The sequence below is a fragment of the Myripristis murdjan genome, chromosome 16 (assembly GCF_902150065.1).
Source record: "Myripristis murdjan chromosome 16, fMyrMur1.1, whole genome shotgun sequence".
Taxonomy (NCBI): domain Eukaryota; kingdom Metazoa; phylum Chordata; class Actinopteri; order Holocentriformes; family Holocentridae; genus Myripristis; species Myripristis murdjan.
The window spans coordinates 18,934,286-18,961,450 of record NC_043995.1 but is presented as its reverse complement, the minus strand read 5'-3'; the positions used below and the strand labels follow the sequence as shown (position 1 = coordinate 18,961,450).

The window sequence follows — 27,165 nt, the reverse complement described above, 5'->3', positions numbered from 1 at the left end:
GGTTGGGTAGTTTGGGGTTTAGGTGCAGACTATCCTCACTGTAAAAAATTGAAAATATATGGCATATTTCGCAGGATGCCACCATAACCCAAGAGGAAGTTTGGCTCATAGCTTTTTTTTTTTTTTTTTTTCATTTGTTTTAGCCCAGTTTTCACGAGATAGTTTTAATTTGCAATAGTCAAACTGACTGGCCAACATCTTACATACAATTCTAATTTACAGGCTCACTGCACACACACTCCATATAAGCAAATTGTCCCAATGCTTATTACTAGGCATGTAGTTCACATAATCAGTTCAGGACTTATTTTCATAATTACAAAGACATTATGTCTTGCTAATTGCCAATTACAGCTTTTCCCAGGGTAGTAGGACTTCAATGTTATTTTCTAATCTCTTCATTTCTTCATAAAATGTTAACCTATGGCTGTTTGACAACATGAAGCCTATACTGCTGGCTGTGAAAGTTTGCATTGTTCCTAAAAACTAACAGTATTTTGATTGTTCCCACTCTACTTTGACTTCTTCAGTTTACTGAAAAATATACTGTAATGTGATGAGTTGGGAGTAACAAGATTGTATTTAGAGTTTTGCACTTTGAATCTCTGCTGTGAAAATTGAATTCAAGCGATTAAGCAAGAACAAGTGAGAATAGGTAACAACAGACGAGGTAACTAAAGGAGGTTTCATTCTGGGTATTCAGATTCGTACTGTCAATCACATTTAGATGCCATCCACAAATATTAAAACCTGAATCTCCAAACTGTTTTAAAAAGATATCTACGACAAGGAAGTGGCCAATAACTTCTAAAATACAACAAGCTACAGCAAAGGGTTATCAGGCAGATAGGGTGCCATATTATTATTATTATTATTATTATTTTTACACTAAAATGTGCTTTTCTCCATTCAAATCAGACTTATTAGCATTATAAATCAATACTTTTGGGGGGAGTGCAGAGGTTAATGGATGCTGGTCACACTAAGCAACCCTAAGCAACCTGAAAAAACATTTTGTACTCCCATAAGTTCCAATGCATTTGTCATCATTTTTGACATTTCATCATAATAGTAATCAAAAAACATATTAGTTTAATCAACAATGAATATAATCATTAGCTGCAGCCCACCTTTATGATGAGTTCCAATGTGATTGCATGGATGTTTGGAGTCAGTGTTTTTGTTGTTGTTGTTGTTGTTGTTGTTAGCAACATACATGTTAGACATGTCTTATTCCTAGTTCCAGTGGCACAGACTCCCATTTGACCTGGTGCATCCATTTGAGAACAAGGGCACTATGCTAATGCCCTAAATGCAGGAAAACAGTAAGGGAAAAGCTATCAGGCTAATGCATCACTCCCTCAGTTCTGCCAGGGGTAATTCAATCCATAATAAGTAGCACCAGCAATCCAATTTCATCTTTATCATTATCATGGAGAAGGAAGCATATATACTGCATGCATTGTGTTTCATTTGGACTTTGCCAGCATGATGCACTGCAAAGTTAGTGGGTCATAATCAAAACAATTTGAATGAAAAACATGCTGAGACAAATAAGTATAAATCATCATGTATTCTGAATATAGATCCTTTTTTGAGATGTAGTGCCAACACATCATAGCAAATGCATCAGACAAACATATATGTGCAGGTAATGAAAACTGCACTTAGGACGTATCTTATCCTAATACCAAGTACCACAAATAAAACCTGCAGCTCAGGTGATATTAAAATACATAACAATCATTTTCCTGTGTTTGTCTTCTTTTTTCCCCCACACTACTGTACTTTGGCTCAAACACTTCCACTGAGACAGGTATTGTTGCATCTCCCTCCACCTCTTCCAAACTTTAGGGCATTGAGATATATAATGTAAGACTGTGTACACTAACACTGTAAACAATTAAATTCAACACTTTTACTGAGGTTCATCAACACACTGTAACAGTTTGTAGTGGATAGGAAAGTTAGTCATAGCCATGGCTTTGGGCACACTTTTCTGCTACAAAATTAATTCAAAGTCCATTTGTTTGAGAGACTTTTGGTTTTATATCATCACAAAGTACCCTTTCCAGTTATTTGCCTTTGACAATTCATGATGAAAGTTTAGAGTGTTGGGGTTGTCTTCCTCAGTAGTAGCCTATGATCCAGTTGTCCAGAAAAAAAGAGCTACAATACATAAATTACTTTATGTAAAGTATAGAGGGGTTGCAATAGCTGTGCATTTTATCATCAGTTCCCAGCTCAAAACTATAGCAAGTCTGAAAACAAATGTCTCACCTCTGTCTAAACATGAAGAATGGAATGTTATAGGACGATACTGAGGCGAAATAGCCAAAGTAAGTAAATAGCAAAAAGGAATTTCAAACAACAATGAAGGTACAAAAGATCAGGGAAACATAAACATTTCATGAGGTATACTGATGGGGTGGATCCAGCTGAAGGGCATTATCCCTTATTAAACATTATAATCACACAGGAGATGCACATAAAGAGAGGCGGAGTTAGACAGTTAAGCTTCTCCATCATTGAAATGGTAAGGGCACTTTGTGTAAAGTTTAGATCAAAATGCCAAAGAAAGGCATTTAGAACCAATTTTTGCAGCCCAAGAAAATGTGAAAAGGGGGGAGGGATACTTTATAAACCACTGTAAAGGCGAAGTTATATATTTCATTTGTTATTCTAACAATTTTTTGTAAATTTAAAAAAAAAAAAATTATACAGTGCTGTAAGAACATCACCAGCTGCCTTTTTGTTCCTAAATAAGAAACAGAGAGAAAATGGATTTTTCAACATTAAAAAAAAAAAAAAAAAAAAAAAAAAAAGCTAAAAGCCGGTACAGGTTATTCTGTCTTCTTTAAACCTGTTTCTGCAGACAAGAAGAATCTATTGGCTTGCACCGCCCAGGGATCAGAAAGTTGTGGGATTATGGTACTGGCAAAAATTAATGAAGAGGGGGAAAAAATCTATGTATTCTAATCTATTTGCTCCATTAGTTCCTTATCACTCCTTAGTCCGCAAACCCCAGAAATTCAGTGTCCGTGTCCTCACTAGACTGGAAAAGCTGCCAAAGCTCCAGTAAAGAGTTTTCAGGAAAGTCCCTTAAGTCCACTTTCCGTCTTTTCCGTTTGTAAACTCTGACCCGCCTCTGTATTGTCCGCACTGGAGAGTGGCTTTGTGTAGGAAAGTTGCCTCCTTCCCTTTCTAAGACACCAGTCATTCCCTTTGGCACAATGTGTTCGTCCTGAAGAGACTCCTTCAGTGAAGAATCCTCAGTCTTGATAGACACTTGACGCCGGCTTGAGGCACCATTAAGGCTATTTGAAGGAAATTCATTCTGTAAGTCATCTTTGTGACTGTGGGAGGTTGAGCATTTCTTGTCTCTGTGAGTTCTTTGATCCTTTGGGTCTGCCTGAAAGGCTGGATTGGAGGTGAAAGATACACCTCTAGAGGGGGCTGTTTCTGCCTTTATAGATGTCTGAACCATCTCAGCTGTGAATGTGCCGGTATTCATGGTATCATCATGCCTGCAAGGCCGTTTACGCGCGAGAGATTTGTGCTTGTCCTGGTACCGCTCTGAGGCACAGTTCCTGCTGTCAGCCTCACCGTGGATCACAGGAGCAGAGCCAGGAGCTGAACTGTGTTTTAATAAAGAGTGTCCTAAAGAAAATTCTCCACATTCAGAGTCAGCCCACAGGCTTTGCTGCTCCTCTTTTGCCTCTGTAGTATCAATATCTCCCTCATGCCTTTGCTCAATTTTTCCACATGGCCCAGTGATAACAACAGAGGATACACTGCACTTTGGCCTAACGGGGTGAAACAAAAAAAAAAAGAGAGGAGTTGAACTGAACAACAATCTGGAAAATACATGATAAAGAACCATGACATTAGGACTAAAGTTTGGAAAGAGTGCTTCACTTTCCATGCAATTTATTTCATGAGAACAAAAAGCAGTAGGGCTATTCTGTAAGAATGAGCAAAAGCTATTTTGAAAATTACCTGTTAGCTTTAGTTTTGACATTGATGAAGTTGCAATGCAATGTTGACACCAGTTTGTCCACCATCAAATACTCATCACTCTTGGAGAAGGCCTTGTGACACTGACTCTTTAGATGCTGAAAAAAATACACACACACAAATGAAGGGAAAGCTTTACAAATGAAAAATAAAAAAAGGTAACTAAATGCACACTGCACTTTAGGGGACACAGAGCACATAGTCTACACCAAGCAAGTAAATGCAAAAACATTCTGTGCTGTTACCCTGTGTTGTTCCATCTGTCAACACCTGTCCTGTATTTTTTGCAACCATGGTGACGCAAAAGGCAAATTTCCACAGTAGTGGACACTAGAATATTATCTTATAAGCTTCTGTCAGATGCTGAACAACATCTGACAGAAGCTTGTAAGTAAAAAATATGTATTTATTTATTTTATAAATAGTAATAGCACAGCAATATTCTAGTAGCACTTTGTAACATTGATTTACAGCTACCAGTTTTTAACTAGAGTACAACTTACTTTGTACATCCTCCTACTATATAATCTAGGTGTCAAAATAAATTAAAATGAAACATATTTCACATGGAACACCTACTCCATTATTATTACAAAACACACCCACAGACAGTGTGCGAGAGTTTATTTGCAACTTTTGGACTACTTTTAACACTCACCAGTGTGAGGTTGTCATATTTGAGCTTGCAGCACTCGCAGTAGCCTCCTCGTTTCTTGTCTCTGTTCTTCTTGGCTCTGCCTCGGCCCCTCTCATTGCTGTCTGTCGCCCCTCTGTTCCCAAGGAACCCAGAGTTTAGTTTGCAAATGGAATCAAGGAAAACAATAGACATAAGACACAGATACTGAGATAGGTTCTGGATCAAAAACATCTAACAAACTAGAATAAAATATAAAATCCACAAAAAAGGTCCAAGCACTGAACACTGAAATCCTCTGCAGACGTTCATGTCTGACATGGTGCTCAAAACATCACTGACCAATGACAGCAACTCAAACAGATGCTTTTTGGTGTGCAGTTTTCATATTTTTTCTACTTTAACAAAGGACATCAAACCAACAAGAAAATAACTTGCCCTGTTATACAGAGTTTGACAAATTGTGGTTCAAGTGTGCTTAGAAAATGTATTCATGTGTTTATTTTTGTGTTAGGAAATTATGAAATAAGATCAGAGTCCTTGTGAAAGAGTGGCATAACGTCCACACATCAAGAAAGCCAAAAACACTAAAGAGGACAAACACTATACCTGTCTCCCCTCTGTCTCTTCCCAGAATGATCCTTGTCCTTTACAAAAAAGGGGCTACAGGGAGCGACCGTCCTCAGGTTAAACTCAGGCATGTTTGTCATAGCGAGATAGATTGGACGGTAGTGTCTGAAGAACAGAAAACAAACATGTCACATGTCCAAATCCTAAGAGCTGAACAATTCAGAGTGGATAGATAGTGGTACAATTCAGCTGGAAATGTCAGCATTTTTAAAACCACTGATGCTTACCTGCTTGAATCTTCAACCTTTACAAAAGGTTTACTGATCCGCCCCACTGGACAAAAACAGACAGTCTATTTAGATTAAAAGTACATAATAGCAGAAAACCAAAACACACACACACAAAAAAACTTATTAGGTTCAAGTAAAAACATTTACCTTTACATTTCTGAAAGCCTTGCCTTACTGTGGAATTGGGTTTGGCCTAAAAAGTATGGGATAATTAGTACTTAGAAACAACTTTTTGTTTATAAATAATTAATTAATAGTTAGACCAGTCAGATTTATGATTGTGAATTTCCCAGTTTGGGATCAATAAAGTATACCTACCGTATTTCACCAATTAATCGCCCGGGCGTTTAATATGCAAAATCGACTTGGACCCCGGGCGTTTAAAAGAACCAGGCGGCTATTCGCTGCAGGCCTTTATTTATTTTTGCACCAGGTCATTATCGTGATGACAGCTACCGTCCAACATATTTTCAGTCTGTCGATTTAATATTACGGTACACCCTTTTGTTCTAACGTTAGCTAGCGCTCTTATTTTGACAGATTATTAACTGTTTACTTCTGCAAAAATAAGGTGAGTAGCCTTATTTTGGGTTACCTCAATATAATGCAAATAATCGCCCCGGCGGTTATTCGGGTGGGCGTTTAATACGCAAAATGCGTGCAGACCCCAGGCGTTTATAAGAACCCGGCGGCTATTTGCGGCCGGGTGATTAATTGGTGAAATACGGTATCTATCTATCTATAACCAATACACAACTTACACTGTGTTGGACAGCAGCAGGTACAGTACACTGACTGGTGACATTCTTTTTCTTCTTTTCAACATACGCTTTTATATCTGCAATCACAATAAAGAAATAATTCTCAATCATATAAAAATTAAACACCATTGCATGCGCATTATACACTCATAATGTGTACAACAACAACAAAAACAACAATGAATGCAAAGCTAAGACTAGGGAGCATACCATCTACGTAGAGGATTTTCACACCCCACTCCAGAGCATTTGACAGAATCTTGTCCATTTGTATCCTCTCCTAGAAACAAACAAGTCTAACTTAGCACAGAAAAGCAAACAGTTAATTTGAAAAATACCACTTAGGTGTGGAGAGTCTAAGTTAACTTCATTCTTGTGCATTCAACAAACCTGCTCTTTCACCACTTTCTCCACCAGAGACTTCCCTCGACTTGTAGCAAACTGCAAGTTCGATGACACAAACCAGAAAGCACATTTACAAAAATATTCAACAGCTAACCTGGAAAGATCAAAATGGAAAATTCAAGCTGGATGGCAGAAATAATAATAATAATAATAATAATACATTTTATTTATAAGCGCCTTTCTTGACACTCAAGGACACTTTACAATAATAAAAACAAGTACAATAAAACAACAGATAAAAGGCATACACAGTAAAAAGAAATGGAGAAATGGAATACAGTAGTTATAGTTACTGGAAGGACTTGACACAAACACAAAACTATATCAGTAGTGTGAATGACTAAACAATGACTGTGAACTCACAGTATCTGTTTGGCCCTGAGTCCGGCATTTCAGTTTGTCCGTCTGGCTCCGTGGTCGGTGTGTGTTCAGGTGAGGATGAGGTGAACTGTGTCCGGAGTCAGGGCTGGGGACAGGCGAGTCACGCCTGAGGCACTGTGCATACTTGGCTTCCCTCTTGTTAGATACCAGATACTTTATTTCCTTACTGAAGAACTTCTCAACAGTCTGAGTGACAGAGAAAAGAGAAAATGGAATAAGGTTTTCAGGAGGAACGCTATCCCTTAGGAAAACAAACACTTACATCTACGCCTGTCTGTTCCAGTGAGTACAAGAAACACTCAAAGCCATCACAACTAACGTCATAATGAAGTATTAATTGCTATTTTCTATTAACTATTAGATACTGGTGAAATGATCAAAGATTATAATAGTGCAAGCAACAAAAAGGATCAATCTATATTAAGTGCAAAGGAGAGAAGCAGAGACTCAAAGGGGGTATTTTATGAAGCAAGCTTAAAATAAAAATACAGGCGTCCGTCACAAAGCCTGTCTTGAGTAAGCATGAGTTTTTAAACAAAGCTATTCTGGTTTCACAAATCAGTAAGGCTGATTAAAGCCAGGCTTGCGCAATCAATACAAAGACGCACACAGCACTAAAACAAAAAAAAAAAAAACAGCAATTGAGCCTGCAGATATCTAAATTAATTATAACAGATAGGAAAGAGTGGGCAACTGTGTTCACGCAGACAGAACTGCAGTCATTAGCAGAGAGAAATCACAACCGAGACGGTAATACTGTATTAAAAAGAAAATATATTAAAAATGCAACATGGCCATGAACAATTCATTTGAAATCAAGCATTTAAACTGCACAATCTCACAAGTTATCAGCATATTTATGACAGATACATATTACATGTCTCTGTGCTCAGTCCAACAAGACCGTCATCCAACTGAACAGAGAATCTCATTCATGCCCTAAAATTATTTGGGATGACTGGCTTCACCTCAACATGTTCATAAAGGGGTTTCAACATAGCCTCCATGCGTGTAAGAATGCAAACACAACATGTTTTGTGAATATGTCTGAAACCTCAGAATAATGTGATACAATCAGACAGAAAATACAACAGATAGATAGAGACAGAAATATGAAATCTGAAGCTTTGTGACACAGACAAATGTTCAAATGTTCAATTCATCTCACCCCTCCAAGGTCTTTTATGTCATTCTCCAGTGACTCTGCTTTTCTGTTTGATGGAAGGTCCAGATAAAACACTTTCCCAATGAAAGGTTTGGCTTGTGCAGGATATGACACACATGATTTTGGCTTGGCCAGGGTCAACGATGACTTGTCAACAACAGGTTTCTCTGAAAGACAAATATTACAGCCACAGAGTGAGAAAGGGCGATGACAAAAACTAAGCTTCTTACTTTTAACACTAGTTATACAACTCGAAAAAGGCCCTCGCTTAATAAATAGATGTAAGTATATAAATAAATACATGATCCTGTGATTAAAGACCAGCCCGTACCTTGTAAACTGGGTTTGATGTGCCTCTGGGTGCGTCTGGACTTCATTTTATTTTCTTTCATTGAGAATGCAGGGTTTTAGTCGCTCCTCTGTTGAGTCGCTGTTGTTGACATGTCCTCAGCTCTGCACTGGACTTTAAACAACAGACATTAGGTTGTTTACCAACTCACTAGTAAAGAAGTAAACAACAACACACCTCTACAGTTATTCAACAAAGTAAGAAAGGGCAGTTAGTGTAGTTTTAGCCCCATAACTCCGACTGTATTCGTGTATACTGTATTCGTCTGTGAACTTTAACAGTAAATACACCGGATGAACTCACCATTCGAACGGGGAGCAACGTTTCCTCCAACCAACGGACGGACGGTTGGTCACTCGGCTTTCGTTACGTTATTAAAAAGACAGCGGAAAGTTCAAGAAAGACATTTTAAAGTTTGCTTACGTTACTGCCGACTACCCATTAGCAAATGTTTTTAAACTCTTCCACCGTGGCTTACTTTTTAATTCGGTATTTTAGCTGTGCTGTTTCACAAAACTTTCCTTTCCCGCTTCAAATCCAATGGGGTAGTACAAGTTGCCATGTTTGAGTGACACTTTCCTGCCAAGTAAGACCCACTAACTCACCAGGCACGTAAATCTGCGATTTACATTGACAGCAATCTACACCGTTTGATTTCCACCTTAATGCTCTTATGGTTGTATATTCTTTATTTGTCTCATGAGAGCGATGATTCGTCTTGTGGTGAGCTTTAAATCACGAGGATTAGGAAGTTTAGTATGATTTGGAGGACAAGTGGTCCCGTTTTACTGGAAATTGGCATGCCTGGCAACCCCGCAGACTGGTAACAGCTGTCTTTGTGTTTGAATGTGATGTTTCTACATTTATGTGTAAACACAAAATCAATATAAAAAAAATATTTTCACCACATTTTCAAGTTACATTAACGAAACATGATTTGTGCGACTTATGCAATTTTTTTTTATTATTTTTTTTTATCATTTTAACGGAATTTATACAGGGTCGAATTTGGAAATGCACTTACAAGAATGTGCTTTGCTGAAACTGAAATTACATAACAAATGTCATGCTTGTACATTACATAAGAGAGTCTTTTTTAATTTTCAGTCCAGTAGTTGGCGGTAATGTAGCGTTTTGGATGCAAACCGCCGATATAAAGCAAAGAAGAAGAAGAACGTCACGTTTGTTGTGTAAATTCTAACCAGCTAGCTTGGCTAACCCACCACATGTCTTTAAGATTATCTTATAGACTGCAGGACGACAGTAGCTCTAAGTGTTGTTACTGCGAGGGACGCTAACAATGCAAACGGACGAGGATGTGTGTGTTCATGGACGCTGTCAGTGAAGAGCTTTAGCAGGTAGGAGCTGCTAGCATGCTAACCTGTTAGCTAGAGGGAATAACGTCAAGGAGTCCGCGGTGATCGCAACAACACTACCGATACACACACTCACTGCTGAAGCCACGGTTCACTTAATTTGATAAAAACAAGCGATGGCACACACAATCAGACCTTAACTACATTTTACATAAGGTGCAATGATTAATGGTGTCTTCGTGTTATTTAATTAAGGTGTTATGATGAACGGTCAAAGTCCTGCTCCGGCAGCCAGTGATGGCATTACCCCGCTCCAGCAGATGGTGGCGTCCTGCTCCGGAGCCATTCTCACATCATTATTTGGTGAGATCCCAACACTGACAACTGGCACATTTGTCTTTCTCTGTCACCTTTTATATTTTGACTAACAGTGGTACCTGACCTACTAATTAAAGTCCAAAAGCCTCGGTCCGTACAGTAGATTTACCTTCCACACCCAGGTTACAGAGATATTGTGTGTGGAGTTATTTTAACCTTCCTATTGTCTTCGGGGTCAACTTAACCCCATTTCAGTGTTTAACGGCTCTAAATACATGATTGACAAAGTTTTTTTGTGTGTGTTTCATACCTAATGAATATAAGGTACAAGTAAACAAGTAAACATGAAATTAACATGATAATATGTTTTCAATGTCCTGGGAACATTTTGTACACATCTGTGCTTCTTTGGGATCAGCTCGACCCCAGGGTTTTTTAGCTTTATAAAACATACAAGAATTAACAACATTATGGATGACACTGAGGTACACTATAACATGCCATTGGTAAATTTCAAAAACTTCACTCTGCTTCTGGGACCTCAGCAAACATAACCATGCCTGTCATTGAGCCAGTTCATATGATGCAGAGATCTTTGATGCATAAGGGGGTGAGGGGTGTTTTAGTTACAGGGCTATTTAGATAGTCAACAAGACACATAACTACCTGAAACATAATCTTGGATAACATTTTTTATCATTTTCTGGTCATTTAAATTATTGCGGTCAATTGACCCCAAGTGCTAAAAAATGTTAGTAAATTTGAAGGAAACATGAGAGTTTAAGTGATCATGTAGATGTCATACCTTGGAGTTGATTGTTGATTGAGTTTTTGCTTTTTCAGTTACACCTTTGGATGTTGTGAAGATCAGACTGCAAGCGCAGAAAACGCCCTTCCCCAAAGGTACCAGCAACACGACCTGGTGTGTTATCATCATGACACGGTCCCATAAGTTACAACCACAGTATGTTTTAGTAATGTGCTTCCATTTCTCTACATCTCCTCAGGGAAATGCTTCGTCTACTGCAATGGACTTATGGACCACATATGTGTGTGTGAAAATGGCAACTCCAGGGCGTGGTACAAAGCCCCGGGTCACTTCAGTGGCACTCTGGTAAACATCTTACCCATCGCCACACGCTCATAAAGCTGCTCTGTGTCCCTGCTCACTGTTCACTTCAACATATAGCAGCTCTCTGTCGTGCTGATAGAGCCAATTCTTTCTTATATATTTGAAGTCGAGTTGGATGTCCATATTTTAATGCAAACCCGATGACAGCTAAACAACATGTGTCACTACACTGAGCCTTGTCTGTCTCTGCAGGATGCTTTTATCAAGATAGTACGTTGTGAAGGAATCAAATCCTTATGGAGTGGCCTCCCTCCGACCCTGTACGTGTGAAATATGGTTCTTCTGTTTTATTTCCTCATCAGTTTGTCCTGCCTACTCACTACTAGAGCTGCGTTATACTGAACTGCAGCTAATGTGCTTGGTGTCATCGCAAAAAAAAAAAAAAAAAAAAAAAATGATGGAAGCACAGTTTAATGATAATTCATGTGGGATGTTTGCAGTGTGATGGCAGTCCCAGCTACAGTGATCTATTTCACGTGTTACGACCAGCTGTATGCAGCCTTGAGGCTCAGGATGGGCGACCGCGCTCAGGAGGCTCCTCTCCTGGCTGGAGCCATCGCAAGAGGTGAGCTGACTGTTGTCCTGTCGCTGAATCAGAGCAGACTCAAGCACCCATGAAAAATTAGGGATGTCATGATACTAGAATTTTGTTAGGTAATCTCACTACCTGTGAAAGTTCACAATTATTGATACAAACTACTACTTTCGAATTAGAGGAACTGTATGAAATGAATGTTTACCACAAAGTTCATAACAAGTCAGCCACTGTTATATGTATTTTTGCCCTGGTTATTTGTAGTGTTGCCTTACCAGGTTCTATTTTGAAAAAGGACTGTGACCCTGAGCTACTTTTGTGTTTTTATAGTTACAGTTTTCATAACTATTATTTCCTGTCAGCAGTTATTAGAGAGTCAAAAAAAAAAAAAAAACTAATTCCTGGGGACAAATATAGTTTCCAGTGGCAGCGAATGTGACTATTTATGAATTCGTTGAGGAGTCAATATGCAAAAAAGTGAAGTGCTCTACCCAAATGACATACTGCTTTCAAGGTCAATGCCAATGTGTCCTTGTGTCTTGTTAGAGCAGTTTCTCTGTGGCAGTAACCTATAATTCATGGGTTGTAGATATTGTGTCTCATTTGATCTTTTTGTGTTTAAACTTTCTCTTTTTTTCCAACCATGTTATCGTCTGTCTCTCAGTGGGCTCTGTGACAGTGATCAGCCCCTTGGAGCTGATCCGCACTAAGCTGCAGTCTCAGAAACAGTCGTACAGGGAGGTGATTGACTGTATTCGCTCAGCGGTGGAGGCACAGGGCTGGCTGTCTCTGTGGAGGGGCCTGGGCCCCACGCTGCTCAGAGACGTGCCCTTCTCAGCCATGTACTGGTACAACTATGAGAGAGCAAAGGGCTGGCTGTGTGAACACTACAGCACCAGAGAGCCCACGTTCGCCATCACCTTCATATCTGGAGCAGCGTCTGGCTCTGTGAGTGTTCGCTCTGACTTTGCTCATTTGAAACCACACAACACTCTTTTCAACATCCAGGATATTTGAGTTTATTTTCTTTGACAGAGCTAGAGGACTGAAGATTCAAATCCAAAGTAAACAAGCGTTTATTATTTGCTCTCCTCACTTATTTCTCAACTTTCTTTTTCTCTCAGGTTGCTTCCATAGCAACATTACCTTTTGATGTTGTCAAGACTAGAAGACAGGTGGAGCTCGGGGAGCTACAAGCAAAAAAATGTAATTGTGACGTTGATTATTATGCTATATTTTTGTTTTTGTACTCTGTCTTATTATTTAGTTGTAACTGATAATGGCTTCTGAAGATTGCATATATAGATAAACACAGCTGCCTCCTTTGAAATCAGTTGTTGAATGAAGTTAAGGGATATTTTATGATGATAAAATGTGTGTGTCTTGGCAGTGTCCTGTCAGGTCTCCTCCTCCACCTTCAGTGTGATGAGCAGGATTGTGGCAGAGAACGGTGTCGGTGGACTTTTTGCAGGTAGATGGTTCATGCTGCTCAACCAGTGAAGTCTTTGTGAATTGTTTTAGTTTAATTTTGTGAAATAAAACACAACGTCTCCCCTGATCCTTCATCTGTGTGACAGGTTTTCTGCCCAGGCTGATAAAAGTGGCCCCGGCCTGTGCCATAATGATCAGCACCTACGAGTTTGGGAAGGCCTTTTTCCGCCAGTACAACCAGGAGAGATTACTGGGACCACTGCAGACCAGTAACACCTGATGGCCGCCCGATGTTTTTATCTGCTGAATTTCTCCAATCTGCGCCACGAGCAGCCCTGCTGATCTTGCCATACCAAAAAAAAAAAAAAAAAACGCACAGAAATACAAGTGAAAAATTAAAACACTGGGACTGCTGAGCAGTTTGTTTTTGCTACACCGATGGAGATTATAGATGACACAAATTTATCTGAATTTAAAAGCTTTTATGTAGTAGGATATGCTAGTAGTTCATATATTTTTTAAAAAAAGGTCAAAATTCCTTTTCTAGATCCTGTAAATACAACTGGAAAAAAATTGTTTTTCATCTCGTGTTAAATGATAAGTGCATTTAACAGTATGGCCAGCAGATGGCAGCCACAGTGTTGTTCAAGATAATGTTGTTGACTGAGTCCTGCTTCTTTGTGTCACTGGGATTAGGGGTTATCTGCAGAGATGTGAGATTAATCTCCTCAATTTTATTCACCTGAGTCACTCCAAGCCATTCAGCCTTTTCCCCATAGAGGACATCTCAATTTTGTTTGGTGTACTGCCACTTCCAGTGCTCTGTGTGTGTGTGTGTGTGTGTGTGTGTGTGTGTGTGTGTGTGTGTGTGTGTGTGTGTGTGTGTGTGTGTGTGTGTGTGTGTGTGTGTGTGTGTGTGTGTGTGTGTGTGTGTGTGTGTGTGTGTGTGTGTGTGTGTGTGAGAGAGATAGCCAGAGATACACTTCCGCTGTGCCAATTGAGTTTGAGTAGAAAGCACTTATGGAGGTATTATCATTTCAGCCGTACAAGAGTCTCACTCAGCAGTAACACCGTTGAACACCATTTCCACCCAGTCTGTTCCAACACTATGACAAATGTTTCCTATTCCATAAATCCATCATCGGTGACAAATTTGTGTGTTATGCAGCGTAAAAGTCTTGTAACGTTCAGTCCTTCCATCCATGCCTGTTAATTATTTAATCTTCCATAATTTAATTCATTTTAAATAATGCAGCTCTCATTGTTAGTAGAGCATGTTTTAGGCTGTGATCTATTTGGAAATTTCAGTTCCAAAGTAGTATTTAAGGTATTTTCTAAAAGATACGGTCAAATAAAAGACACATGCCAATCATCATATGAGTCTTGTTTTGTCAAGTACAGAGTTTATTCAAAATAAAGGATAAAAAGGCAAAAAATCCATTAAAACCGTAGTAAAGCTGTATGTGCAAATGACTGCTGGAATGAGCTGAAGGCAAATAGTACAGTTGTGTGTTCACTACTGAGGTACGCGGCCTGGAGCTATTGATTATCTGTACTCTACTGATTATCCGTATTTGAGAATGAGAAACGCACACGTCTCTCATTCTCAAATATCTGCTCAAGTGAACAAGTTGCCTGTTGCTGGGTAATCTGCTCATTTCTGAGTTTTAACAGTGATCATCTAGCCTTGAAAAGTGAATACTGCATTTTGAGAATTAAAGGGAACAGAATCACATAAGTCTGTGTTTTGATAAAGCTGAACTTAAACCCAGAATGGCAGAGTGAGCATTTCTCATATTTAAGTGATAATTACCTGAGACCAAAACAATCTGATACTGCGGTATGCACAACACTGATAACATAACACTGATTAAATGTTGACAAAGTGCAGGAACATTCAACATCATGATTCAAAGCGGTGAGCACAGATAAATAATTGCGAGAAATTATGTGGCAGCCGATCTATGAGTTTGTAGCACGGAAGAGATGAAAGGAGCCTTTCAACTGCAAGACACAATTAGCAAAGAAAACAGACCAAAACTAATGTTTTTTTTTTTGTTGTTGTTGTTTGTTTGTTTGTTTAACAGACTCCTGTCTGATCTGATCCGTGGTCATCACACACTATTACAACATGCTATTTTCTCCTGGCAAACTCTTCTCTTCATGACAGCAACAAAAACTTCAGTCAACTAAGGACACGTTCAGTATCTTGCTTCTCTGTGCTGTAAAGTGACACGGTAATCAATAGATCAACCTTCCTCTTATTTTATCAGTTCAGATTTAAAAAAAAAAAAAAAAAAAAACAGGAAACAGAATTTGATGCTCCACAAATGAAAACACCAAACAATATCAAATGAATCTAACGCATATCTCTGAGGTTAACAGCTCGTAAAGATCCTCTAAACGGAGGTTGAGTGGTGGTTCAACTGAAACGCACGACTATAAGACGACGGGTGGAGCTGGTCAAAGTTTTAACACAATTCAAGCAGCAAGGTACGCCTCGTTCTCGACTTGCACTTCTGATATCAGATTTCCAAACTTCCATCTCTTTAAAGCTCTGGGCTTTGCATACCGGAAGCAAACAACTTGCAGAAACAGTGAATCATCATGATCTGTATTCATTGAGTTCTTGGATTTTTGCGACCTGGTGGCTGGGTCTCGGTTCTTTACGAGGGAGTGAGGCCCGGGCTGCTGATCTCTGTGGTGGGACTGGCCAAACACTCGCTGGACTTCAGGCTGGCCAGAGACTTGTAGCTGGCGACTGAGGTCAGGGAGCCACACAGACCTCGGAGAGACGGAGTTTCCTCTTTACCTGGACAACATGGCACACGGGGTTTATATTCACATCAGGGGTGGAGCGCTTCCCGTAAAACAGTGCATACCTGCAGAAAGAGACATACCGTGGTGTGGCCAGTGTGCGCTGGCCGGCCTGGTCTCGAGGCTGAGTGTGTGTGACGGCTCTAGAGACGTCTGGGAGAGGCTCATGTCCACAGACAGCTGCTCCAGACTCTGGAAACTCTTCCTGCAAAAAGAGAGGACAAAGGACCCAGTAAAGATCATGCACCACCGAATGAAACCTGGAAGCTGAGCGGGGAGCCCGTTCACGTACTCCTCCCACTGTCCCGTCCTCTTCCTGTACAGGAGCGTGTCCAAGGCAACAGCGTTCACCTCCAGGGCGTCGGGAGACGGCCACTGATTGGTCAGATGGGCTGTCAGCTCTTGTCTGGACCGCAAATCGTTGTTCTTCATCACTGTGCTGAAGAAATGAGAGACAGATGAACGGAAACTGAGAGCTCATGTCTCTTTATTGACCAGAAAGAAAAAAAACAGATCAAATTAAAAAAAAAAAAAAAAATCAAAGAAAGGAAAAAAACCTCAGCAGGGACTGGGCAGAACCAAGTATCATGATACCTCTGATCAAACACCTACATATCAATATCGTGATGCTGATGTGGGGATAGCTACTGGTGCTTTCATAAGATATTTATATGAATGTATTTCTGTAAACAGTCATTAGTAATGCGGACACGAAGACCAAGCAGGTAGAGGCAAATAACAAAACATCTACAAAAGTCTGGTAAGCTCAGAAAATTGCATCCCTTTACTGCAATGCCGCTTTTAAAAGCACACTTATGCCATATCATACTACAATATCCAAAATCCATAAGACATCTAGTCTCATATCATGATATTGATGTAATACTGATATATCATCCGGCCCTGCTGTGAGCCACCTCTTACCTTTTCTGAGCGACAGAGATCTGTCAGTCTCTTTAAAGTGACCCAAATCCAAGACTTCCTGTCTGTCGCATTTCCTCTGTGTCACCCCTCCTCTCCCATGTTTCCTTTCATCCTGTTAGTCTGTAGTCTCTCTATCTGTCAGTGCCTAACTATCCATCGCACCTCTGTCTTCCCGCTCTCTGCTGGCTCTAAAACATCCACACCACTGACTGATCACTAGCTGATCTAACAGCCCAGATTAAATCAACTGACTGATCACAGAGGACAGAAATGTCCCATCGACTACAACATCCACCAAAGGATGCAACCCTGAGCCAACTTCTCTTCTGGCCACAGACAATCTGCTGATTCATCAACACACAAATAACAACCAGATGCATCCTCAAGGTGTCTTGCTGCGTCCTGAATGTCGACCTCACAGCTGGAGCTGCTGCAAAGTGCTCTCCACCCAATCTTCAGCAGTTTCACAAGCATACACACACATGCATACACACTCAAAACCCAAAAACACACACACACACACACACACACACACAGAAGAAGAACTCACAGCTGGTCCTGTAGTTCCAGTATGATGTATTCAAGCTGCTCCTTTTCCAGGGTGTGAGAAAGGTGTGTGTCTGCAAGGCTCTGCTGAAGAGCTTTGTTACGAGAGACTGCCTCAGATAGTTGGGCTTCTCTCAGGCGAACCAGCTCCTCCAGGTAACCCTGAGACATCAAACACAAAGGCACACACACTTCTTTTAAAAATAATAATAATAAAAAAAAGTTATATAGACTATATTTTAATTATTTAAACTGCCCCACAATTCCATCTCTGTTGTAATCCGGAAGCCAAGCAACAACATTTCGTTGCCAAAATCTCACTGCTGTGTTTTTTTTGTGCAATGACAATAAAGAAAGTCTAAGTCTAAGTCTTCTTTTCCCATCGCTTGTTTTGTGCCCTGGAGGAGCTTCACAATATCCCCTGCATCTGCATCTGAATCTTAGTTTTCGCTCAAAGCAAAAGAATAAAGCGGAAAGAGGAGAGTTTGTGGTTGTTTCTCAGTGATTAAAAACTGCAGTAAAACATGAGGTATTTGTCACGTGCAAGACATGATGTCAATCTGCCTGTGTGTGTGTGAGTCTAGACAGCACAGTCCTTCACTGAACACATTCATCCTGACATTTAACAATTCAAGCCCCTAATTACTGTTCAGGCATCAAGCAAAGAAAATGTCACACTGGCATACATTACCCATCACAGTCACTCAATGCATTTATCCATGCACATATGCATGCACGCTCACACTCACACAGGTGCTACCTTCTGCTCCAGGGCCATGCGATACTTCTGCTCGAGGCGTTTGCACTTGCTAACCAGGCTGCTCTGCTCGGTGAAGATGGAGGCGGCGGTGGCCATTTTGTCCGGGGTGCTGCTCTCACTGCCGCTGCTGCCCAGAGTCCTCATCTCCTCCTCGTCGCTGCTGATGCTGTCTGCACTACACAGCGAAACCAGTTCAACAAGTAGATTAGCACACGGGACATGCCTCATGTGTAATGGGACTTATTAGGCGTCACATACTTCTGAGTGAATTTCAGGTAAGGTGTGTAGTCGATCACGGCGGGGCAGCTGCCATCCAGACCCTCTCCTTTCAGGCAGAAGCTAAAGAGAGAAGATGCATTGATGGCACAGATGGAAGATCAAACCTCTCCATGTCACAGCTGTGCAACAACAACAAAAAAGATACAGCTGAGTATTGTGATAGTACTTTTTTTTTTTTGAGAGAAAATCGACTAGCAGAGACATCAGGACTGATAACCACACAGCAAAACAAGCATCTTACCTGAAGTCAATGGTGTTAAGTCCAATGAGTGTATCTGCTAACAGCCCCGCCTCCTCTCCCAGCATGATCGCTCCATCCTCATAAAACCTCCTGCAGTCGACACATGTAAACACATTGTTAGCATTCACACACTCTCCTCGTCCTTCTAACTGGAAAGATGGGGAGTGCACCAGACCTTTAATGCCGCCTAGAGCAGCTGCAAGATGTGTGACAGCTGAAGTCAGGTGTGAGGTGTCATCGGATGCTGACAGAAGGGCTAAATTAACTGAAAACCGCCGTGGTGCACCAAAGTGAGAGATAGGTTTCCCTGTAACTGGGTCAAATTAAACGAGGGGGCTGAGGAGAAACTGTGAAATAGGGTTGCAAAGGGGCGGAACATTTCTGGTAAATTTCCAGAAGCATTCTGGAAACTTTCCATGGGAAGTTCAGCTGGAGAATTTTGGAAATTTTGTTTTGTCATAAGAAGACATGCGTGCATACTAGTGACACTTTTGACTTTGACTTATTTTGAGTAGATTTTTTTTCTCAGTCCCTCAAGATTGATGGTGGATAAATGAATAGAAATAGGCTCAATGAATAGATGAACATTCCTCAGTCAGCATGCTACATCCAACTATATCCTACATCCTTGTATGATAACTGTATTTGTATGAAAACTGGCTAGCAGAAGGCAGAAGAAACAGCATCACAGTTGAACTTGCAAGCACCATGATAGATAGCCTCTTAAACAGCTACTGTATAAACACATTTTGACTTATTTTTTCCAGTTAAACTTTAACACCATAAGTCAAATATATTTACCCCAATCATATCATCAAACCCTTCTTGAGAGGATGAAGTCCGTGGGCTAAAATGTAGGCTTAGTCGTGTGGCCTCAGTCATCCTGCTGCAGTGTGCAGGATTATAGAAATGATCTGTGCATGGGTTTGAGGAGCGCACAGTGCAGGGAAGAAATTCAACTGAATTTGCATTAAATCTGGTTGTTTTAACCAGGATTATGCTGTAAGATGGTTTTTCTTCAATTACAGTTCCCGCTTATAGGCTAACATACAAATTTCCAGATTATTCCTGTAAATTCCTGTTAATTCCCATATACTCCCATTAATTCCCATGGAAAGTTTCCCACTTTGAAAATTCCTGGAATTTTGCAACCCTACTGTGAAACCAGACCTGGTGGTTTTGAAGTCCCTCAGTGCGGAGGAGATGTACTCTGACAGTCTTTTCTCCATCAGCACCACTCTGATCCATGCCCTGCCCTGCATACAAAACACACAGACATATTCAGTATTTATCATTCACCTGCTGCTGCATCCTCATGGAGCCTGATCAATACACACATATTAACTTCAGGGCCTATGACTGAAAAGCCCAGGAAGTAGGGCTGGGCGATATGGACACAATCAAATATCACAATATTTTTGACCAAATAACTCAACATGGAGATAACATTGTAGGGATGACTGCAAGATATTTACACGAGATTTTTGCTAAACAATCATAAGTCATATGGAAATGATGACCAAGGAGGTAGAGACAAATAATCAAACACCAAAAACAGTCTAATAAGTTCAGACAATTGCATTTCTTTATGGTAATGCAGCCTTTAAAACCAGGAAAAGACATCAGTAAATGCCATATCACAATATTTTAATATAAGAAATTCCAAATGATATCTTGTGTCATATCACAATATTGATAATATATATCTATATATCGCCCAGTCCTACCATGAAGTTCATTGAAAAGTTGGGTATTGTTTCATAAGCGAAAACTAGCCTGACTATTTTTCATGAGCGAAAATTTTATTTTTTGATGTGTGCGTGTTTGCACATTTTTTGTTTGCATATTTTTTGTTCTCGTCCCCAGACAATTTTCAGAACAAAATTTGCTTTTGTTGAGTGTGCTTTATCTGCAGGAAGTGGAATTAGACTGAGTCACATTGACATGTTATTAACATTTTAGACTGTGTGTTAGACTGTGTGTCACCTTTGTTCTTTTCTAAGAGGATAATGCAAACCAGACCAAATCCATGAATTTCTGAGCCTGCATTATATGCGTGTGTATCAAATCCTTTTGGACTCAAAAGTGCAGCATTTGTGGTTGTGTATGTAATATTTTTGTTGTTGTTACACTGTAAAGTTTTCCCTCTTAACTAGTCATTTAGTCTTATCAGTGTTAAAATCTTTTTTTTAAACAAGTGAAAAATTTGCCATTGGGATAAGATAAGCCTCTTTGTTTCTACTTCAGTTTCACTCGTTTTCAGGAATTGTTCTGGGAATGACAATAAATATGTTGGACCAGGCAAAATAAGATTGGATTGGATTATCTCATCCCACTGGCAGGTTTTTGAGACTAAATGAGACTTAATGACTTGTTAAGGTTGATGTTTTTGCAGTGTACCTTTTACTTTTTGATCAAATCAAACAATTCTTTTTTTGATTGTCTTTTACTGCAATGTCATAGTGTCTGTCTATTTCTAATGTTGTAGTGCTTCGAAGATCTGAGTGTTGGTCCCTCCTCTCTGCGTCAAATGAGTATGTTTGATGGGCTTCGAGCCAAGACCCCATGACGGTTTTGGCCGTTGCTGTGATCATGTGCTTTCACACCGGCTCAGACTCACCTTAGCTCTGGATGATCGCACATTCTCCATGCTCTCAATGCTTCGGATGCAGCTATGAGGCACTTTACTGCAGGCGACTCTCATGTAATCCCAGAAGGTACGAGGACTCTCATAACCAAACCACGTTGTCTGACCTGAAAGACAAAGAGTGACAGACACTCAAAGTAAAATCTCTGTGCAGGAATCTATGTTGATAAAACTTCATTACCTAGAAATCATATCAAAGTGATGTAAAGTGTTTGTTCTTTTTAATTGCCGGTTTTTTATTTCACTCTTATGTTAATGTTTCAATTAATCTCTTCCTGTGTACTGAGCATACTTACCACCAGTGTCCATACAAGACAACTAAATTAATTTAATTTGAGCAAACCTGGTGAATCCTCTGGCTCCGAATTAAAGGGCTTAAACACTCATTACAGCTCCAATTTGTAAATTAGACTGATAAACCGGGCATAATTTTAGATGAAAATCTTGCCCACTTCAGCTTTCATGTTGCACATCTGTGCGTGTATGTGGGTTATTAGCTCATGCTGCACATCTCTCTGTGTGCCTGTACTCATATGTGAATGTGTGTGTGTGTGTGTGTGTGTGTGTGTGTGTGTGAGAGAGAGAGAGAGAATGAGAGAGCACGGCGTTGCTTGAGTATTCAACCTTTCAGTCGGTGACTGAGGATATGCTCCAGGATTGAAACAAAGTTTGTGAACTCCGGGGACGAGTCATCTATTGTCTCGAAACAGGAGCGGTCAAGCAGAGTCTTCACTGAAAACCTGGACAGAGGAAAAAAAAAAAAAAAACAATCAGAAGAATGGAAGGAGAAATAAACCACGACACACTGGTATCAGGAGATATATTGTGCAAACACTCATCTTAAAACATAAGACAAGTATTACAATATATTTTTCTTTTCTACACTGCCGTAAGTGTCCAAACTGAACACAACTTCCCTTGTCGCTGCATCAGCCCACAGTGAGTCACAGATTTAGATACATTACAGACACACACACTAACTTAGTTAATGCTACCAGAGAGGCTTATCCCATGACACCTTGTTTTCTTGCAGAACTTGCAAATGTTGTTGTACTTGGAAGAAAGTAATACTTATAAAAAATCATAAGAGATTAAAGCAAAAGAACAGTCACCTGAGGTAACACAACACAAACAGAGCGGTTTTATTTTATTACTCTGTGTTTAACATTGATGTCGGCAATTAACAGGCAAGGAAATGAACAAAGCGGGGCTCTAATGTTGTGAAGAGACACGGTTTAACTTTCTGGCGTGAAAGTAGTCGCTGACTTGAGTTTTGCTGCCCACAGACTCCGCCAAATTTGGCTTCAGTTAATTAAGCAGGATGGAGAGTTAATGGACAAGACTGAATGTGTTGGTGTGTGTGTGTGTGTGTGTGTGTGTGTGTGTGTGTGTGTGTGAGCACTTTAAGTCAACAACTGAGTCATCTTAGTTCAGCATCTCTCCCTCTCTCTCTCTCTTTCTCCACACACACACACGTTGCTTAGCAGCCATGTGACCACAGGGTCTGTGCTTCCTGTGAACGAGAGGCAAAAGCTAAATTTCAGCTTTTTCCATCAGGGAGTCTTGATAAGGTAAACACACAGACTGAATCACGTTTCAGCCGTAACGCTTCTAGGAAACCATTCAGTCGGACTCCCCGTCCTGTAGTTAGAGTTTATTGAACACACCTCCTCCATTCTTACATCTTCCTGACATTTACACACACTTGAGACCAAGGGACAGTATTACACCCTGCCATTGTGATTGGGACACAAATAAACTGAAACTGGGGTCAAAAACAGTTGACCAACATCAAGTATATACTGTATGAGAAGAGGAGATATAGGGCGGTGAAATGTTTATCACCCCTGTAGGATAACAACAAAACTTTATGACGAGTAAGGTTTCATGAAGAAATGTAGCGTCATCCTTTTCTCTGCTCACATGCAGGCCAAACACTGAGAGCAGCAGGGCTCGTGATGGAGTGTGGAGTTTACTGTTTGCACTTTTAATCTGCGCAACGGCACAGCTGCTCAGCGGCCCAAATGGGTTATGAAATTCATGTTTTTGTAGAACCACAGACTCTCGATGGGCACACAAAATGCCTCGCCACTGTTGCACTGTGCTCACATCCAAAACAGAGAGGAGAGCAAGGAAAGCATGAAATGAAAAATCTAACTGGCATCCTTTTTAACGACCGCAAAGTGACTGTGCTTTATTAAACTTATGGAGTTGTGCTTAAGGTTACTGTGATTACAATACCAACCCCATATATACCAGCAGTGATTGAATGCTCACTTCAACAAAACTCATAGCCTGTGCTCTTATTACTTTGCCCTGTTTTTCTTCCTCTCCATATTTTCCCACTCGTTTCTCCCTCCATCTTTTGCCTTTTCTGATGGGTGGTGAGGAGACAGGGTGAGCAGGAGTGAACACAGTGGTTAGTGAGGCACATCTGGGGATAATGATAATTCTCCCTTTATATCTGTGTGTCATCTCACACTGACAGGAGAAGCTGGGGGACTCACATTGGGTGTCACAATGCACAGCTACATCTGACCATCAGCCCCTTTGTACACTTTTGGTTTCATCTTCACAAGGCTGGACGGTGTTCCAGCGCAGGTGGCGCTTTTTGAATTTGCTCTTGTCTTTTTTGGCACAACAGACTCACTTTGTGGCACAATAAAACACCACCTCCATGTTTTCCTTCTCTCTGACTCCTCCTCCTCTTCTGTCTCAAACAAACCAGCCTGAATGTCAGCATGCACAGCTGACATCTCCCAGCAGCACTGAGACGGCCACAAATCAATACTGAAAGCAGAGCCACTTTCACTCCACCTGAGAGGAATACACTTGAGAAATGGATGACACCTGGGTGTAAACAATACCTACTTCAAAACATGACTACATGAGACTTCACAGGATTGAGTCAATGTCGTATTTTTTTTCTGGATTCATGCTGAATGGCATTGCCCATTTTAATTACTATATCAAATCAAGGGACAGACATCTCATGACTACACTGTCCATAAGGAGTGGTGCTTGCTTGCCATGCATTCATCACATAGGCCCTTCCATAGTGGAGATTTTACCCACACTCTCTTTCCCTGTCCTGTTTCTCTCTTGCCCAACTATGATTCATGAATGCAAAAACAATACACCTACTGTACACTGAGTGGGAAGGCAATTAGATCTCAAATGTGATTGCATGAATTTTTAATTAAGGCTGGTAGATGCTGGTGGTGGCCCTGTGTTGGGGTGTGTGCAAGAAAGAGAGAGAGAGAGAGAGAGAGAGAGAGATGGGATGGTTTCAGTCAAGAAAAAACAACATGCATGATAGAGCCATCTCCCTGTCGTGACCACAAGAAATCAGCTCAAGTGGTCCTGAAGAAATTAACTGCTATAGGACAAGTGGGTCTTAGATTTCAAGGACCAGTGGGATGCTAAAAATTCTTAAGGCCTGAGGTCAGTCAGCTGGACAGATAATATATCAATGTAACTCATCCAGTAGGCACATATGCACTTCTGAATTTGCATGAAATTCTGTATTTTAAAGCCATCCTAGGCACCTTTTAATTGAGGAGGGCAGGAGTGGCAGTGCTTACTTTAGCTAACCTCAAACAAAGCACAGTGAGTGCACCTTTTTGGAAATGTTAAGTAACCACGCTGCAATCAAACATCATCCACCCACCCACCCACCCAGCCTTGCAGCAGCTCTTTCATCATCATCTCTGGGAGACCCTATCAGTCACTACCAAGCACACAGGGTGAACTCCCCACCTGCACACTGTGAGCAGGTTCCTCCTCTCCACAGCTCCGTTCCTGGCGGCTCCCCGCTTGCGGTTGAGATGCAGCCCGATGCCGAGCGACGCCATCCCGGCTCCTTCCCGGTCGTGCAGCCGGTGTGGTGGCGGAGGCGGTGCGCAGTCCCCGGGCACTCTGCACCACACGGGACTGGGAGTCTCCGTCGCCTCGGCGTGCTCTCACACTGGGCTGCAGGAGGGGCTGAGCGGCAGCTTGTGTGAAGCCAACTGGAATTAAAATACGGAGAAAAAGGGACTTCTTTCCTGAACTTTCAAAATAAAACACTCATCGCCTACCATTTTTTTCTTCTATGTTAAGTTGCAGTAGGATTTGAGAGCTGAAGTTTAGACTACAGCTGTCATGTACCTGTCGAAGTAGACAACTGAGACTACATCAGTCGATGTAAGGCTGTGGAGTGTGATAATAAAATGGTTTCAGAAATACCACAATCACCAAGGAGGATGTTTTCCACTACAACCTCAACCTAAAGAGGCTAAAGGCCTGTTGTTTCTGTCCTGCTGTCTGTCCTCAGGTAACCTGTAGTTTCCAATAAAACATGCTGTTCGTTTTTTCATTATCTACTCTAAATAATATCTTTATTTTTGATAATAGTTACAGTGCACTGTGGGAAAAGGTTTGGTGGAGGTTTTACTTGTTCTGCCTTGTAAAATAACCGAACAGCATCCAAATGTGGGTGTATCGACTTTTTAATGGGTCAAATGCGGCCGAGGTCCCTTTTCTACATATTTCTACATATTTTTATTCTTTGAATGTATGCTAGGCCTCTCTCTCATTCATGTGCACCATAAAATAATCTTTCATTCACCCGTCTGTTCACTTTTAGACTGTCACTCCATATTTCATGCAATGACCTCACCGTTTATTTTGGTATGTGGTTTCATGCTACGCAGGCCTTCACGCCAATACAGCCTTGACCAATACAGCAGTGACCAATTTTACACTTTTATTTTGAAGGTAAAACTCGCTTTGCCTCCGGTAGAGCTCTGTCTGGCATGGAAGTAGCCAATTATCTGTTATGTGTAGCCTTTTAAGATTTGTATTGGTATATGGGTCTGTGGCAGTGAGAGGGCATAAACAGGAAGAAGCTGCATGTTGACAAAAGGAGGTTAAACTGTTATGATAATGGACACAGCTGTGCGGTGTCTCTCCTTACAACCAGTGATGTAATGACTGAATCAAAGAGGACATGCGGGAAATATGAGATACATACTGTTGCAGGGTAGAGCTGCACATATAGAAACAGTGGATTTCTTGTGAGCATATATACTGCAGTAATTTACATCCAGTGTTGTGGAGTCTCGCAAACGGAAGTGGAAGCAATAAAAGGATGACAAATTCAAGTAATGATTTAAAAATATATATCCAACATTTGTAATGTAGTAAGCCTAATCGAGTTCACATTTGATCTTTAGAATATCTGCAAGCAAACTGGTGTTAAACGGCTTAATCCCATCAAGTGATTATGGTTCAGTGGCGCACAGCGACCTCTGGTGGCTTCAACGAAATCAGCAGACACACGCCGGAGTCCTCCACACAACATTGCCTGCATCCTTCATTTTTCATCCTAAGGGGCGTAGGGTCATGGGTGTATAATTGCTTTTGTTTTCCTCCCTGTTTACTTCTTCTTCTTCTTCCTCTGTGTTTTAACATTTTCCTGTGAGACGTCAATGTCTGATTGTCTGGTGGTGCTCATTGTAGGGGACTGATTTACACCTGGGAACCGAGGTAAATGCAATTGATTAATGCAATTATGGTGACTAACTGGTATTGCTTAGAGAACCAATAATTCTCTAGTTCATTGGTTCAATTAATTAGTGAAAACGTTTGGTATAATGATTAGTTG

At 40.7% G+C, this 27,165-nt stretch overlaps 4 protein-coding genes across 6 annotated transcripts in view; 2 read left to right on the top strand and 2 right to left on the bottom strand.

Moving 5' to 3' along the window:
• Nucleotides 1–1,581: 1,581 nt before the first annotated feature.
• Nucleotides 1,582–9,095, bottom strand: dbf4 (DBF4-CDC7 kinase regulatory subunit). 2 transcript variants are annotated; one of them, XM_030071553.1, is made up of 13 exons: nucleotides 8,876–9,095; nucleotides 8,555–8,686; nucleotides 8,227–8,390; nucleotides 7,041–7,244; nucleotides 6,663–6,713; nucleotides 6,483–6,552; nucleotides 6,273–6,349; nucleotides 5,659–5,704; nucleotides 5,509–5,554; nucleotides 5,261–5,386; nucleotides 4,676–4,787; nucleotides 4,000–4,115; nucleotides 1,582–3,806 (listed from the first exon to the last, which is right to left on the bottom strand). In XM_030071553.1, exons 2-13 carry the CDS (start codon nucleotides 8,613–8,615, stop codon nucleotides 3,011–3,013), a joined length of 1,869 nt encoding a protein of 622 aa, XP_029927413.1. In that variant the 5' UTR covers nucleotides 8,616–8,686; nucleotides 8,876–9,095; the 3' UTR covers nucleotides 1,582–3,010. The 2 variants fall into 2 exon arrangements, with proteins under 2 accessions (XP_029927413.1, XP_029927414.1); XM_030071554.1 differs by having other exon boundaries at nucleotides 8,555–8,681.
• A 585-nt stretch (nucleotides 9,096–9,680) lies between these two features.
• Nucleotides 9,681–13,720, top strand: slc25a40 (solute carrier family 25 member 40). Its single transcript, XM_030073520.1, has 10 exons — nucleotides 9,681–9,930; nucleotides 10,144–10,251; nucleotides 11,050–11,109; nucleotides 11,214–11,320; nucleotides 11,531–11,598; nucleotides 11,779–11,903; nucleotides 12,538–12,821; nucleotides 12,998–13,079; nucleotides 13,264–13,344; nucleotides 13,451–13,720. Exons 2-10 carry the CDS (start codon nucleotides 10,149–10,151, stop codon nucleotides 13,582–13,584), a joined length of 1,044 nt encoding a protein of 347 aa, XP_029929380.1. The 5' UTR covers nucleotides 9,681–9,930; nucleotides 10,144–10,148; the 3' UTR covers nucleotides 13,585–13,720.
• A 970-nt stretch (nucleotides 13,721–14,690) lies between these two features.
• Nucleotides 14,691–25,532, bottom strand: rundc3b (RUN domain containing 3b). 2 transcript variants are annotated; one of them, XM_030073517.1, is made up of 11 exons: nucleotides 25,278–25,532; nucleotides 22,143–22,258; nucleotides 21,492–21,625; nucleotides 20,042–20,127; nucleotides 18,872–18,961; nucleotides 18,610–18,690; nucleotides 18,352–18,526; nucleotides 17,596–17,753; nucleotides 16,414–16,560; nucleotides 16,205–16,326; nucleotides 14,691–16,116 (listed from the first exon to the last, which is right to left on the bottom strand). In XM_030073517.1, the coding sequence occupies exons 1-11, from the start codon at nucleotides 25,370–25,372 to the stop codon at nucleotides 15,971–15,973; spliced, it is 1,350 nt and encodes a 449-aa protein (XP_029929377.1). In that variant the 5' UTR covers nucleotides 25,373–25,532; the 3' UTR covers nucleotides 14,691–15,970. The 2 variants fall into 2 exon arrangements, with proteins under 2 accessions (XP_029929377.1, XP_029929379.1); XM_030073519.1 differs by having other exon boundaries at nucleotides 15,978–16,116; nucleotides 16,414–16,555; nucleotides 25,278–25,528.
• The window catches only part of abcb4 (ATP-binding cassette, sub-family B (MDR/TAP), member 4), a 25,452-nt gene continuing 23,766 nt past the window's right edge, over nucleotides 25,480–27,165 (top strand). Inside the window, exon 1 of the mRNA XM_030073515.1 lies at nucleotides 25,480–25,833. The gene's annotated coding sequence lies outside the window, so the exon portion shown is untranslated. The remainder of the gene's footprint in view (nucleotides 25,834–27,165) is intronic.